General features: G+C 38.0%; 1 protein-coding gene across 1 annotated transcript; it reads right to left on the bottom strand.

The window, feature by feature from the left end:
- Nucleotides 1-222: 222 nt before the first annotated feature.
- LOC132121913 (transcription factor Sox-9-A-like) lies at nt 223-3,001 on the bottom strand. Its single transcript, XM_059531649.1, has 3 exons — nt 2,346-3,001; nt 1,634-1,884; nt 223-1,007 (listed from the first exon to the last, which is right to left on the bottom strand). The coding sequence occupies exons 1-3, from the start codon at nt 2,762-2,764 to the stop codon at nt 349-351; spliced, it is 1,329 nt and encodes a 442-aa protein (XP_059387632.1). The 5' UTR covers nt 2,765-3,001; the 3' UTR covers nt 223-348.
- Between the last annotated feature and the right edge of the window lie 10,299 nt (nt 3,002-13,300).

Here is a 13,300-nt window from a genome sequence, read left to right as displayed (position 1 = left end):
AAGTGTGTGAAAAAAAGTCCACTTCCATAATAAACTTAAAGTGCTCTATTTTCACGCACTGATTTTGTACTTCATATACTAAAATGATTCTTAAGATAAACTTAAGATGTGTCAACTGTGCTATTTTAGGACACCATGACTTAAATGCACTTTTAACATACTATCTCTATATTATAAAAGAATGTGTTTAGCTACCGATCTTTTACTTAAGTTAATATTCATGGTGTCCCAAAATAGCACAGTTGAGCACACACCTCAAGTTTACCTTAAGAAGAATCACGTTTAGGAGTTAATGCATGAAAACAGCGCACATAATGAAAGTGCACGGGGGAATGATGTGGTATCTGCTCAGGGTCTGGACAGCTGTGTGTAGACCGGCTGCTGGTCCCAATGCTGAGGGCTGTGGTTGGGTTGGGGAATGGAAGGAACCCCGGCAGAGTCAGCGATGGGTGTGTACATGGGCCTCTGGCTGGGGCTCATGTAGCTGAAGGTGGAGTACAAGCCCGAGCTCTGACCTCCAGCATGGGTGTAATAGGAGTTGGCGCCGCCCTGGTGGTCGGAGTAGTCGTACTGCGCCCGGGTTATGGATGGAAATGAGGTGCTGTAGTGCTGGAGGTGCTGGACATTGAAGGAGCCGTAGCTGGCTTGTTGCGGAGAACCCTGATCGTTGTAGTGGCTGGGGCTGAGCTGCTCGGTTTTGATGTGCGTCGTTCTCGGTTGCTCTTGCTCTCCAGGGCTGCCGTTTTGAGGCTTCCCCATCCAGGTGGCATAGTAGGATGCATTGGTGGCATGCCCATTCGGCGGCAGGTACTGATCAAACTCGTTGACGTCGAACGTTTCGATGACGTCGCTGCTGAGCTCGCCTATGTCCACGTCGCGGAAGTCGATGTTGAGCGGACGCCCCGTGCTTTCCTGAAGTGGACGGGCCTCTCGCTTCAGATCCACTTTGCCTTGCTGAGCGTCAGTTTTCGGAGTGGTGGGGGGAGTGGGCGGCCCTTGGGACTGGCCTGTTTGGAAAGGGTGGAGGAGGGGAGAGAGGTTAGAACGCCAGTTAAGAGAAGACGCAACAGCGAGAGCCAACGAAAACAACTGTGATAAACTCAAATTATCAAATGATTACTCCCGATTAATCGCTTTTTAAATAAACGTTTTTGATTACGTAATATATGTATATGTGTACGTTCTATATTTATTATGTTTATATAAATACAAACACATTCATGCATTTATTTCAGTAAATCTGTTATGTTTATATATTATATGAATATAAATATATACATGTGAATATTTTCAAATATATATAATGCATGTGTGTGTTAAATATACACAGTACACCCAAATCAGTAGCACAGGTGAATTTGTAGTAATAGCCAACAAAACCTCAAAATTATAGATTTTTCTTTTATGCAAAAAATCATTAGGATATTAAGTAAAGTAAGCTGGATACTATCCAATCCAAAAAAAACATACATCAATGGAAATATTATTTATTCATGATGTTTAAATATCAATAATAATAATAATAAACTCTATGACTGTTTTTGTGCTCCAGTGTCACAAATATATTATGTAAACAAAAACTTTTATTTTGGATGCGATTAATCGTCTGACAGCAGTACTCGATTCCGCCCACCTGAGTGCTCGCTGGGCGAGTGCACCTCTCCCATGCTGGAGGCGGGCGAGTCGGCTTGCTGGAGGGCTTTGAAGAGGGCGTTCGGGGAGATGTGAGTCTGCTCGCTGCCGTCCTCAGACTCGCTCTGGCCGTTCTTCACAGACTTCCTTCGCCTGGGCTGATACTTGTAGTCAGGGTGATCTTTTTTGTGCTGAACCCTGAGGCGTTCAGCCTCCTCCACGAAGGGACGCTTTTCACCCTCGTTCAGCAATCTGCCAATGAACACAGCAATGAATCTTACAGTGCATACTTATGCTATTGTGTAGACAGCAGGCAATTGCATGCACCTTTATGCATATTAATTAAAGCAAATAAAGTAGTCAACATTTGAAGTGGATCAAAAGTTGTCCTAAAACCAAAACAATACCTGTTGTTGTCTTAGGACAACTTTGAATTTTTTTTTTTTTTTGATCCACTTCAAATGTTGACTGCTGTAATTAATTGCAAATTTAAATCTGCCATTGAGCACAGCAATGCATCTTACAGCGCATACTGTAGACTGCATGCAGTTGCCTGCACTATTATGCATATGAATTAATGCAAATAATTAAATGCAAATTTAAATATGTCAGTGAGGACAGCAATTAATCTTATCGTGCATAATGTAACTATTGTGTAAACTGCATGCACTATTATGCATGAGAATTAATGCCAAAAAAAAAAAAAACTTTACCTCCAAAGTTTGCCCAGAGTTTTGCTGAGCTCGGCGTTGTGGAGGTGCGGATACTGATCCGCGAGCTTCCTGCGCGCCGCTTGCGCCCACACCATAAACGCGTTCATCGGTCTCTTCACGTGAGGCTTGTTTTTACTCGAGCCGTTCACTCTCACCGGCATGGGCACCAGCGTCCAGTCGTACCCCTTCAGCACCTGAGACACCGCCTCTCGGATGCACACCGGGAACTTGTCTTCTTCGTCCTTCTTGAACTCGCCGAGCGTCGCGTCCGGAGCCGCGAGGCGCGTGTTCTCGGTGTCGGAGCCCGAGCCGGAGCCCGGGGAGCCCGCGGAGTCCTCGGACATGCTCGGACTTGGGGCATCAGACAGACACTTCTCTTGCTCCTCTGTCATTTTCAGGTAGGGGTCTAGTAGATTCATGCGAAGACAGTAGATGGACGATCTCAGAGAATTGGTGCGGCTGAGCGTCTCGCCTCCCCAAAATACGTTCCAACAAGGTACCTGCAAATCCACTGGATCGCGGTGCTCGCTTTCAGAGATCAAGCGTTTGAGGGTGTTCTGCTGGTGTTTGCAAAAGCAAAGCGCTCCCCGCGCGCTCCTGTGTAGTATTTCCGAGAGAGAGACGAACTTTGGTTTGTCAGCTTGCGCGCGCACTGGCTTTTAAACCCCACGCGCTGTGACGACAAGGAAAACGATGCCTGCTCTTGCCCAGCCCTCTCTCACTCTCAATAATTATCATTCACCATTTAACATTTCAGAAAGCACTGTTTTCATAAGAAGCGTTTGTTGGAATCTCTTAAACGCGTACGTGCAAGGGTTGTGCAAAACACCACACACACTCCACGCAAGCGTTTTCAAACAACCAAAAGAGTTTAATATTCAAGACACTGCCTTTAATTCGTTTATTCAGTGACTCATGTTGGAGAGCTTGGCTCAAGGAATTGTTACTCAATCAGTGACTCAGCATTACTCGCACTAATTCCTTCTTTTCGACAGGTTTGAAGAAGTTGCAAATATTGCTGCATCTATTCATCGAGTCCAGAGATGGAGTGGGAGTGATCTGCTGGGTGTTTCCATGAAACTGGCCGATAGGAGGAGACAGAGTTCTGTGCTCAGCTCGCTTCAGGACATTAGTGCTGGTCAGACTTGCAGTTTGTCTGGCTATAATAATGCAAACAGTGGTCATGAATTCCTGATTTTAAATAGCTAAGGTTTCTGTATTTTCTCTCACACAGCATTCAATGGGACAGAGTCTTGATACATTGTTTAAATATAACTCTTTAATCTGTTTATATAATAGGCCTATACTTTTTTAGAACATGTTTCAAATCTTAAAAATAATACATCAGGAATTGTCTTCTACAAAATAAAGTAGTAATCTTGAAATCTACAGATCATCCTTAAATTGTTTAAGTTTGTGAAGTGCATTGTGATATTGCAACCTTCCCAATTTGCATTACGCTAACATAAAACAGAGACATTTAACATTGTATTTCATTTGTACTTTTTTTTTAACCCATGCATTTATTGTGGCAATCAATTTGACTTGTTTAGAACCACCTCATCTCCATTTCTCCTTAAAACTCTACATTAAAATAGAAATGCATAATACACAATAAGCTCTTTTTAATTTAATTTATAATTTAATTTTCTTTATACACATATTATGGAGTTCATGAAACTGATTTCACCCTGTAGCTAATTTCTAATAGGTTAAAAACAGATGAAAACTGATGACTTCTTAATCACTTGGATTGATTGAACACATCTTTCAGGATAATTTTTTTTTGTGCAAACTTTCAGTTGCGTATGCTTGTGTGAACTACAAAAAAAATGCAAAAAATAAAAACACACAAAAGGCAACTGAGGAGTGTTTTGTAGTATGCATGCATATCTCTGATTCTCTCTCCTGATCAGTGCTCGGGCCGAGGGAGGAAGGCAGACTTCTGGATGTTGTAAAGCTGTTTGTTTGCGTTATGTCAAGCTCTTGCAATGCACAACCAGTCAGTAATCCTATCTGCCCCGAGGTTTAATTAAGGCTCAGCTTCCACATACAGAACGTGAACTGTGAGCATTTCTATTCGTCCTCGCTCCGACACACAGCGTTTATTTTCACTGGATGTGTTTATTTAAATTATTCACTTCAAGCATAAACATAACAGAACTTTTAGGACCTTCGTCAATAGCACATTCCCTTTTTTTTGTTAACAGCACGCTGCTAATAGGAAAGAGAGGTTTCGTTTATTTATTGTAATGCGAATACAGAAGTGAATGACAGCTTTTCAACATTGCATACGCTTATTAAGCCATCTTTTAACAACCGCTCAATTTTATTTTGCATTAAGCTCCTGTTAGCTGCTGGCAGCGACGATACCATTACCTCTGATGCAGCCAGTTAGATAAGTGTTACCATATTTGTGCTATAAAAGTAACTTGTGCTTTAAAAGTTTCACTAACCACTGGTTTTACGAAGGTGTTCAAGTAATAAAATGTTATGGGAGTGCAACTTCTGATTAACTTATACCACCTGTTAAGCAGAACTCACATCTGAGTCACGATCGCAAGTCAAATGAGACGGTGATTTCACGTGAGATACACCTACGCCACATCCTGTCAAAAGCTAAAATGTTTTAGGAACAGATGGCAAAAGCTGTGAATTTTTGTCGTCTTGCCTCTATATGTTAATTTGATCTGTTTTGTCTTACCATATTTATAAGTTGTTGCCATTGTATTTAGTTGTGAGTCATATTGCAAGAAATAAAGTTGTAATAAATATAAAGTGTGTATTCACACCTGTCTTATGTGGTTCGTTCTCAGGCTGCACATCTTCCGATTCCCCACAGTCAGCAGAAGTGAGAAAACAAGTGTTTATTATGTTTGAAATCTGGATATTTATCTTACAAAAACGCACGGATTCGCTACAGGGGTCCTTTATCGATCCCCCGGAGCTGTGTGAGGGACATTTTATTACAGATGCACGCACTTTATTTCACGTCTTTTGAACAGTTGACAACAAACACCCTCTTACCCCCATTGAAAGGCTTGGAAGAGCACAGATGTTTTATATAACTCTGATTTGATTATTCTGAAAATGGACGGAAATTGACGAATTTTCATTCTCGGGTGAACTAACCCTTTAAAGTCACATTGGAGAAATAAAGCAATAATTGTGAGATAAAGTAAAATTGCAAGAAATAACGACGTAATTGTGAGATATAAAGTCATACTGCGCGAAATAGTCATAATTGTGAGATATAGTCAAATTGCAAGAAATAGTCACATTGCGTGATATAAAGTCGTACTTGTGAGATATAAAGTTATACTGCAAAAAATAAAGACACTTTTGAGATATAAAGTCATATTGCTAGAAATACATACTTTTGAGATATTAAGTCAAATTGCGAGAAATAAAGTCGTACTTGTGAGATATAAAATTCCATAGTGAGATTAAAATTCACATTACACAAAATAGTCACAATTACAAGAAATAAAAGCGCAGTTGTGAGATGTGAAGTGAAGTAAACGTCATGTTCCATGAAGATATTTTGTACATTTCCTACTGTAAATATATAAAAAAAATTTTTTTTGTTTAGTAATATGCATTGCTAAGAACTAAGAACATTGTAAGGCAATTTTCTCAATATTTAGATTCCCTGCCCTATGCCAACAAACCATACATCATCTGAACTCTAATTTATTCAATCTCAATTAAAATCTCTGGTTTTGTGGTCCAGGGTCACACACACACACACACACAGAAACAAGCTTCCATGTATGTAGGATCGGTTTGTCAGGGTTGTGTTGAGGTCAGAGGTCAGAGGTTCGTCCAGGCACTCAGTCGTTATCTGTGATCTACGACAAAGTAACTAGTTTCGGCAGATCAGAGTATTGAACTGTTTGTTAACAAGCGTCATCCTGCTGTAAGTGAAGTCTGAATGACTGCACTCTGATCCAGATGTCACTAGTTCCTCCTAGTTCACTACAATACATGGATGCATTTTAATTTTGCTCGATTCCTCAACAACCACAACATCCTGATGTGAGTTATGAGATCAGTTTGACCAGCCGAGCTGATGGAGAACGTGAAGCGCCTCAGCAGTAAGCAAGGGAAGCGGACACACTGAGCCGAACAGGCGCAAAGCCACGGGAATCCACACACGCTCCAAAGATACAGCTGCTGCAAACACTGGCTCTTAAAAATAACAATGTGCTTTTGCGCCAAGCTAAATGTGCTAATGACAGATCCACACCTTTAAGGACTCTTTTGGGCATTTAAGGGGGCGGCAGCGAGTGGGTTGAGGCTTTAGAAATTGGTTTGTCAGCAGGAGGGCCGAGCCAGTGGAAAAGCAGATGTTAACCGTGCACGCTCGAGAATCTCTGATCCAGCGAAACACTAGGCGGTCTGGACGCTGGTCCAGTCATAGCACAGCACATTTTTAATTGAATTGTACCTTGCAGTCGGAGGTGCTAGGCATAGTCAGATTTCATTCCAGAGAGCTGGATGACCGTTAGTAACCTATGATAGTTAGGCTTGCAATTGGAATATATTGTTATTGATTGCACCATCACTAAAAATCACATTGACAGCAGTGATTAAAAGCCATTGCAAAAATGGTTCAGAACTGAGGAATTGTCATATATGCAAGCTTATATTCTTTCTATATGCAAAGATTAAATGTGTGACTTATACCTGTATAAATGTCTTGATAGCTACAGTAGCATATATGTACTGCATGCTTTTTTTCTTCTTTTTTTTATAATTTACATCACTTTTGCATCTGTGTTCCATGCTGAATCAATCCATTTTGTTGTGCTGTCTGATTTAGGATCTGATCTAACTGGTTCATCAGCTTTTGTACTGATGTCATCAGTGGTCTCTGTGACATTCATTCAGACGTGTTCAAGTGTTACCTGTGAAACCACAGACTATATAAAGCTGTTCGTGTCATAGCGGTGTGGGTTGAGCAGGTTAATTCTTAACCATTTCCTCTCTCGGTGACGTTTAATGTATCACGTCTCCAGATAACACTGTGTTTAATGATCAAGCCCAGACACACTTTTAAACATTTCTGTACATATTGTGTCTGTACATATGCAGAATTAGGTAAACTAAGCTGAGAGTGCAACACTATTATTGACAATAGAACTAATATTCAAATTAGAATTTACATATGTAGAGTCAAAAATCAGAATCAAAAGCTTTTGAATATGAATCAAAGGCCTTATCAAATTAATTTGACATTTTCTTCCCAAATTCCATTTCATTTTTTTTTTTTTTCTGGATAAAATTTTTGTTTAATGGCTTTATTTATATGTTAATCATACAATAGGTAAGGTAGAGTAAAACTTTATTCCATAAGGGAATTTTACAGTATGTACATAAAAACATACATAATAATTGCAATAAATAAATAAATAAAGAATTGTGTTATTATTATTATTATTATTAGTATTATTATTAACACTATTTTCATGCTTTTCATCAGTATGTGTAGTACACAAAACTGCACTGCTCATGCAGATATCATATTTACATTTTTTTTTGCTTTAATATTCACAGACGTTAGTCCATATTGCGATTTGATTACTTGTACAGCCCAGCTTTTGATTTTAAAATATTCCGTGACATTCAGCATTATACTGCACATTTTTCGCAGAATGTGGATTTGTGTTCTGATACCCAGCCTTGTGTAAGAAGTCCCCGGCTCCTTTCACTCGGTATCTTTCTCTCACTCCGGCTCGTTCTCTTACCGAGTCTCTCTCTTTGACCCTCTCTCTCTACCCTGCAGGCCACGCTAAATGAAAGGGCCTATTCTTTTTGCAGAGTCAGTTTGATTCCTGGGCATGCCAGCGTAATGAAGGAGTGATGAGATCCAATGGCTTGGGCCACCAGCCCAGCCTAACTCTCTCTTATTCCTGCCCCCAGCTCTTTCCACCTCATACACACAGGTAACTGTGCACAAATGCCAAGAAACGAGCTTGAAAAATGATGGCAGAAGCAATGACTGCATAGATAAACACTCGCTGGCGAAAAATCCACTTTTCAGACCATAACTAACCGTCCTCCATCGGTAACATCCAAACGCGACCGCAACTGGACCTCAGAGGTTCAGAAGAGCAGCGATGCTGTGCACTCTCAAAACAAGAGCTCGTTTCTTACCCTTTTCTAGTAATTAGAAGGAAACAGAGACGCCGGTGTACGCTAAGGTTACATCCTCGTCAGTGTTATTGAAGATGTTTTTTTGGAGGGCAGGAGCTGGCGCTGGATTTGAAGCGTCATGTGTTTACTGATGGAAGCAGTGTGAATCACAGCGAAACGCGAGGAGAGGTCAGCCAAAATGTAGGATGAAGCTGTGTCGCGTTCACTCACACACACACACACACACGTGTCCGGTTCAGGCCTGGGAAACTGATGTGGCACAGCAAGACAGGAACCTACTAGAAACAGAAACTGTCACTTTAGACGGTGTTAACGCACGCATAGACATACATGCATAATGATATCGGTGTTTGCACGAGATTGCAGCTACACTCCTCACTCCTGCTGGATTCTAATATTACACTCGAAGGAAATTGTCCAGCTTGATTTCCTGAGATCTCTTCCATCAGGACTCACGAGTGTGACTCGAATTGAAGGCAGAGGGAGAGGGGGAAAAATGCATGTGAAGTCTGAAGTGAGAATGGGAAAAAAATAATGCTACTGTGAGATATTGTGGGGTGTAACACTAGCTTTATGTGTTTCAGATTACGGCTCTTAAAACCAGGATAGCTCTATCCCTCCCTCTCGTTTTTTTCCATCACTCATGTTACTTTCTTAAACCTTCTTCCTAACAAGTTTATAAAGCTTTGGAAACAGCACATTTGTAAGAGCTTCTCTACAGTTCTCCCAAAACCATCATTTCAGGAGTTGATATTTATTTGATAAAGAAACGGCAAGTAACATGTTGAATTAAATGTGAAATTTTAAAGTAGAAAAACTAAAGTAGTATAATCCCTAGTGAGCAATAAATGTACTGAAATGTATTTAAAACGCACCTCAAATGTATTTACATATTTATCTACTTAATTAAAATACCCTGCAATTGTAGTTTTGGTATATTGATCTAGTTTACTTGTCTGCTAAGTTGGAACAACTATGCACTTTAATTGTGCAGAAGTAATGCTGAAGTGCAACTAAAGTCATACTGAAGTAAATTTGAGTGGATCTACAACAAGTATACTACAGGTACACTTTACAAATCTTGCATTTAAAGACTTATATTATTCAAAGATCATGCAATCATCATAGTAGTGACCTTAAAACACATTTTAGTACTCCAAATACAGTTTCATGATAATTATTATATCAGTAAATATGTCTGTAAATATGTTAATAGATTTGAATTATACATTGCATGAATTAAATGTATTTTAAATATATAATTTTTTACTAGGGGATGTATATATATAGTTAAAATTAGTATTTAAAGTGATCCTGGCTAATTTTAGCTTTTGTGATGAGTTTGACTACTTTAAATAACAAACAGAATATAAACATCTTTTGATCTAAAAGGCTACCAGAAAGTTAAAACATGAAAATAAAAGTACACAGATATGTTAACTTTATGAAAACATATGCTATATTTATTTGTAATTAATGTCAAATGGCCTGAACTTAAACATCTTAATAATATAATTTTTTCTTTGGTTCATATATTTGCCTTTTTTTATTTATTTTTTTTATTGAGCGTTCATATTTGCAATTTAAGACAAAAACAGCTTATAAAATACTTCTAAGTAAGGTGACAGACTGATGTCTTCACACACTATCATTGTGCTTGTGTGAGTTGAAATGTTTGTGGGTTTGCTGCACCATTAGCGTCCGTTGACGGCTGACTGAAGGTCATTGTTTGCGTCAGCGCAGCACATTAACGTGTCTTTTTATGCGTGATTGATCATACCTATTCAGAACCGAATCCTTACTTTTCGTCTGTTTGGAAGCGTCCACATGCATGCATGCATATGTATGCGAAGCATTTATACGCGTGTGCGTAACGTCTCACCGCTCTAATCCACGGCCCTTGGCGCTGCATTGTACCGCATATTAGACTTGTCATGCAACTAAGTTTGAATTTCTAATAAAAAAAATCCAGAGTCTGAGCTTTTCAAAACAAAACCTTTTAGCAAGCGCTCCGGTATCAGCTGACAGGGCAAATAAACACAGATGAATGTCACTCTATTCCCGGACAGAACCGATGCTGTTTCCAACCCAAAACATCGGCTTGCACTGTAACACCAGTGTAAAATAACTCACTGACCTGCCAAGAAACCTCTAGCTCCATGTCTCATTGCCCAGATGTGTATATCGCAAACAGCTCACATCAAAGCCATCGACACGGACCCCTTTATTGCTTATAATTGTTGTTTGCTTGGAATTAACACTTTTGAATAAACCCATTTCTGACTGTGCACTCAAGCTAATGCTCATGGTAAATATTAGCAGAGGGTCGCTGACGTCTGCCGACCTAATATGGGGTTTAGCGGGCTTAGATTTCCTTTCCTTTCCATAATACAGAAGTGTACAAGGCCTCCTCACTCAGGAAGGCAGGGTTAGCATGTGTTGACTAGCGCCGTGAGTCTAGTGACGGGAAAGATGTGACTCGCTGTAGAGCGTCACACTTAACAAACAACTAGAACATAAACAAACAGATTTAATGAACGAGTAAACCAGTGGATACGATTGGATGAGGTTCCTGGGACCTAAATTGCACTGAGTGATTCAAAAGTAGCTGTACTTCTTATATTGCTTTTCCAAGAATTATATATATATATCACATTTATTTGATTATAATATCGTAGATGTTAATCGCTACTTACCCTTGTTGAAAAAGAGGTACACATTAGCATACTTTAAAAAAAAGTCCTATTACATAAAAAAAAAAAACATTTTAATAGCTTTACTTAAGTGTGAAATGAATATAATGTTTTCAGACATTTAATTCATGTTTATGAATAAATTAATTTAAATCTATATTAAATGCAATTAGTTGAACTTCAGAGTGATTTTTGACCTATAGGACTTAAGTACTTTAATATGTAATTTCATAAATACTTCTATTGACTTATGTAATATGGTAACTGTCAAACATTTATGGTAAACTAAAATATACTTTAATGTCACTTCTTTCCAAATTTGCATATCATGTATTTAAATACATTTGTAATGATTAAGGTGCGATTTAGTGAATATAAAATATACTATTTACTTTATTAACACACTACAATTAATATTATAATCAAGTACTTTACATGTGCTTTAGTGTGTTAGTCAACACATCAAAATAAAGCATGACAAAATATTTAAAATGTACTTTACATTTTACTTTACTTTAGGATAACTTTTATTTTGACATTATTACTAAGAAAAGTTAGTGAAATGTACACTTAAGTGCCCTTTTGTTTCTTTAATATTATATTTTCAGCAAGTACAGTTTTTGTAAGACAGGCTTTTAAGATTTGAGAATGCATTACAATTAAGTGCACCTATTTTTCAGCAGTGCTTTCACAGTTGAGATAAATGAATGCTAACCGAAATTAGCCTTAACATTATTAACCTTTTTAGGGACTTTATTATGGAGCTTCTTGGTGTTGTGTGCACAATGATATAAACCATCAAAGAATTAAATGAGGATTTTAACATATGAACTTCTCAAATATTTCTATCTTAAGAACTTTAATGGCTATTACTGCTATGATGGGAAAACATTAGCAGTGGAGGAGTTAGCATGTTAGCATGTTCCCTTCTTTCCTGCTCCCTCTCTCTCTCTCTGTGTGTGTGTGTCTGTCTCACTCTTGTTCATCCCTCCCTCTGTGTTCGTGGTCTGCTGGCTTCTTTGTGTTCAGATGGAGGGCCAGTGCTGTGGGATTCTTACTGGGTGCCAGCCGATGCTATCGCTCTTTCAAAACAGTCTCCTTCCCAGTCTTAGCATTCACACTTCACACGCAGGACAAGGCACCTTTCGACTGAATTTCTTGTGGATGCATATACTTATCCATGCGCAGTGGGATCTAAAAGTCAGAAAACTATTTTTAAATGCATAACAAAAGCTGATAATGGGACATAGTCTAAATGTCCCATTTTGGTATCAGCATCAAATCAAATTTACAATATGCATAAACTGCATCCCATATGACGACCTAAACTCTCACTACCTAAACTTTGCACTTATGTACTATGCCTTCATTTATGTATTGGTGTATGAATATTAAGGAATTTATAATAATTTATAAAAAAAAAATATTTTTTCTATTGTAGTGCATCATTCAAAGATTTAAAGTGCGAGGATTTAAAGTCTTTTTCTTCACACTGGAAATTTGAATAAAATAATCTATTAATTTAAACATTATTTATATCACAAAATGGCACATTTGGGATACACATTTTGGAAGCATTTTAAATGCCAGGAAAGTGTCTACTTTAATGTTTCAGATAACTTTTGTGAAATTAAATCAAAGTATAAGTGAAATAATGTTCCGTTGTCATTTAGCGTAACAGATATATTCATGTAAAAATTTAACAATGTACTTAATCTGACCTGTTCTTCTTACAATATACAAAAGCAAGCGATTATACTAAATTTTATTTAATTTAAATCATTAATATATATATATATATATATATATATATATATATTGTGTTTATGATATAATATAATATTATAGTAATTATTATTAAACACTACTTTGTGACAAATGGGTTAAACCTTGTAGTTCAAAGGATATTGTCAAAGACTGTCAAAGTTTAAATGACTATTACTTTGTATTTTGGGTCTGAATTGTTATCCTAATCATTTTTAATGATTCTTGTTCTAAATATGCTGTTTTGTGCATGTATGTATGTATTTATTTATTGATTGATCGCTTGCTTTTTTTGATATTATCTATTTTTTACCGTAAAATTATTTGTATTTGATCAGA

The sequence above is a fragment of the Carassius carassius genome, chromosome 40 (assembly GCF_963082965.1).
Source record: "Carassius carassius chromosome 40, fCarCar2.1, whole genome shotgun sequence".
In the NCBI taxonomy this organism is placed as follows: domain Eukaryota; kingdom Metazoa; phylum Chordata; class Actinopteri; order Cypriniformes; family Cyprinidae; genus Carassius; species Carassius carassius.
Note: the sequence above shows the minus strand (reverse complement) of the source record. Positions and strands in the feature narration are given on the sequence as shown.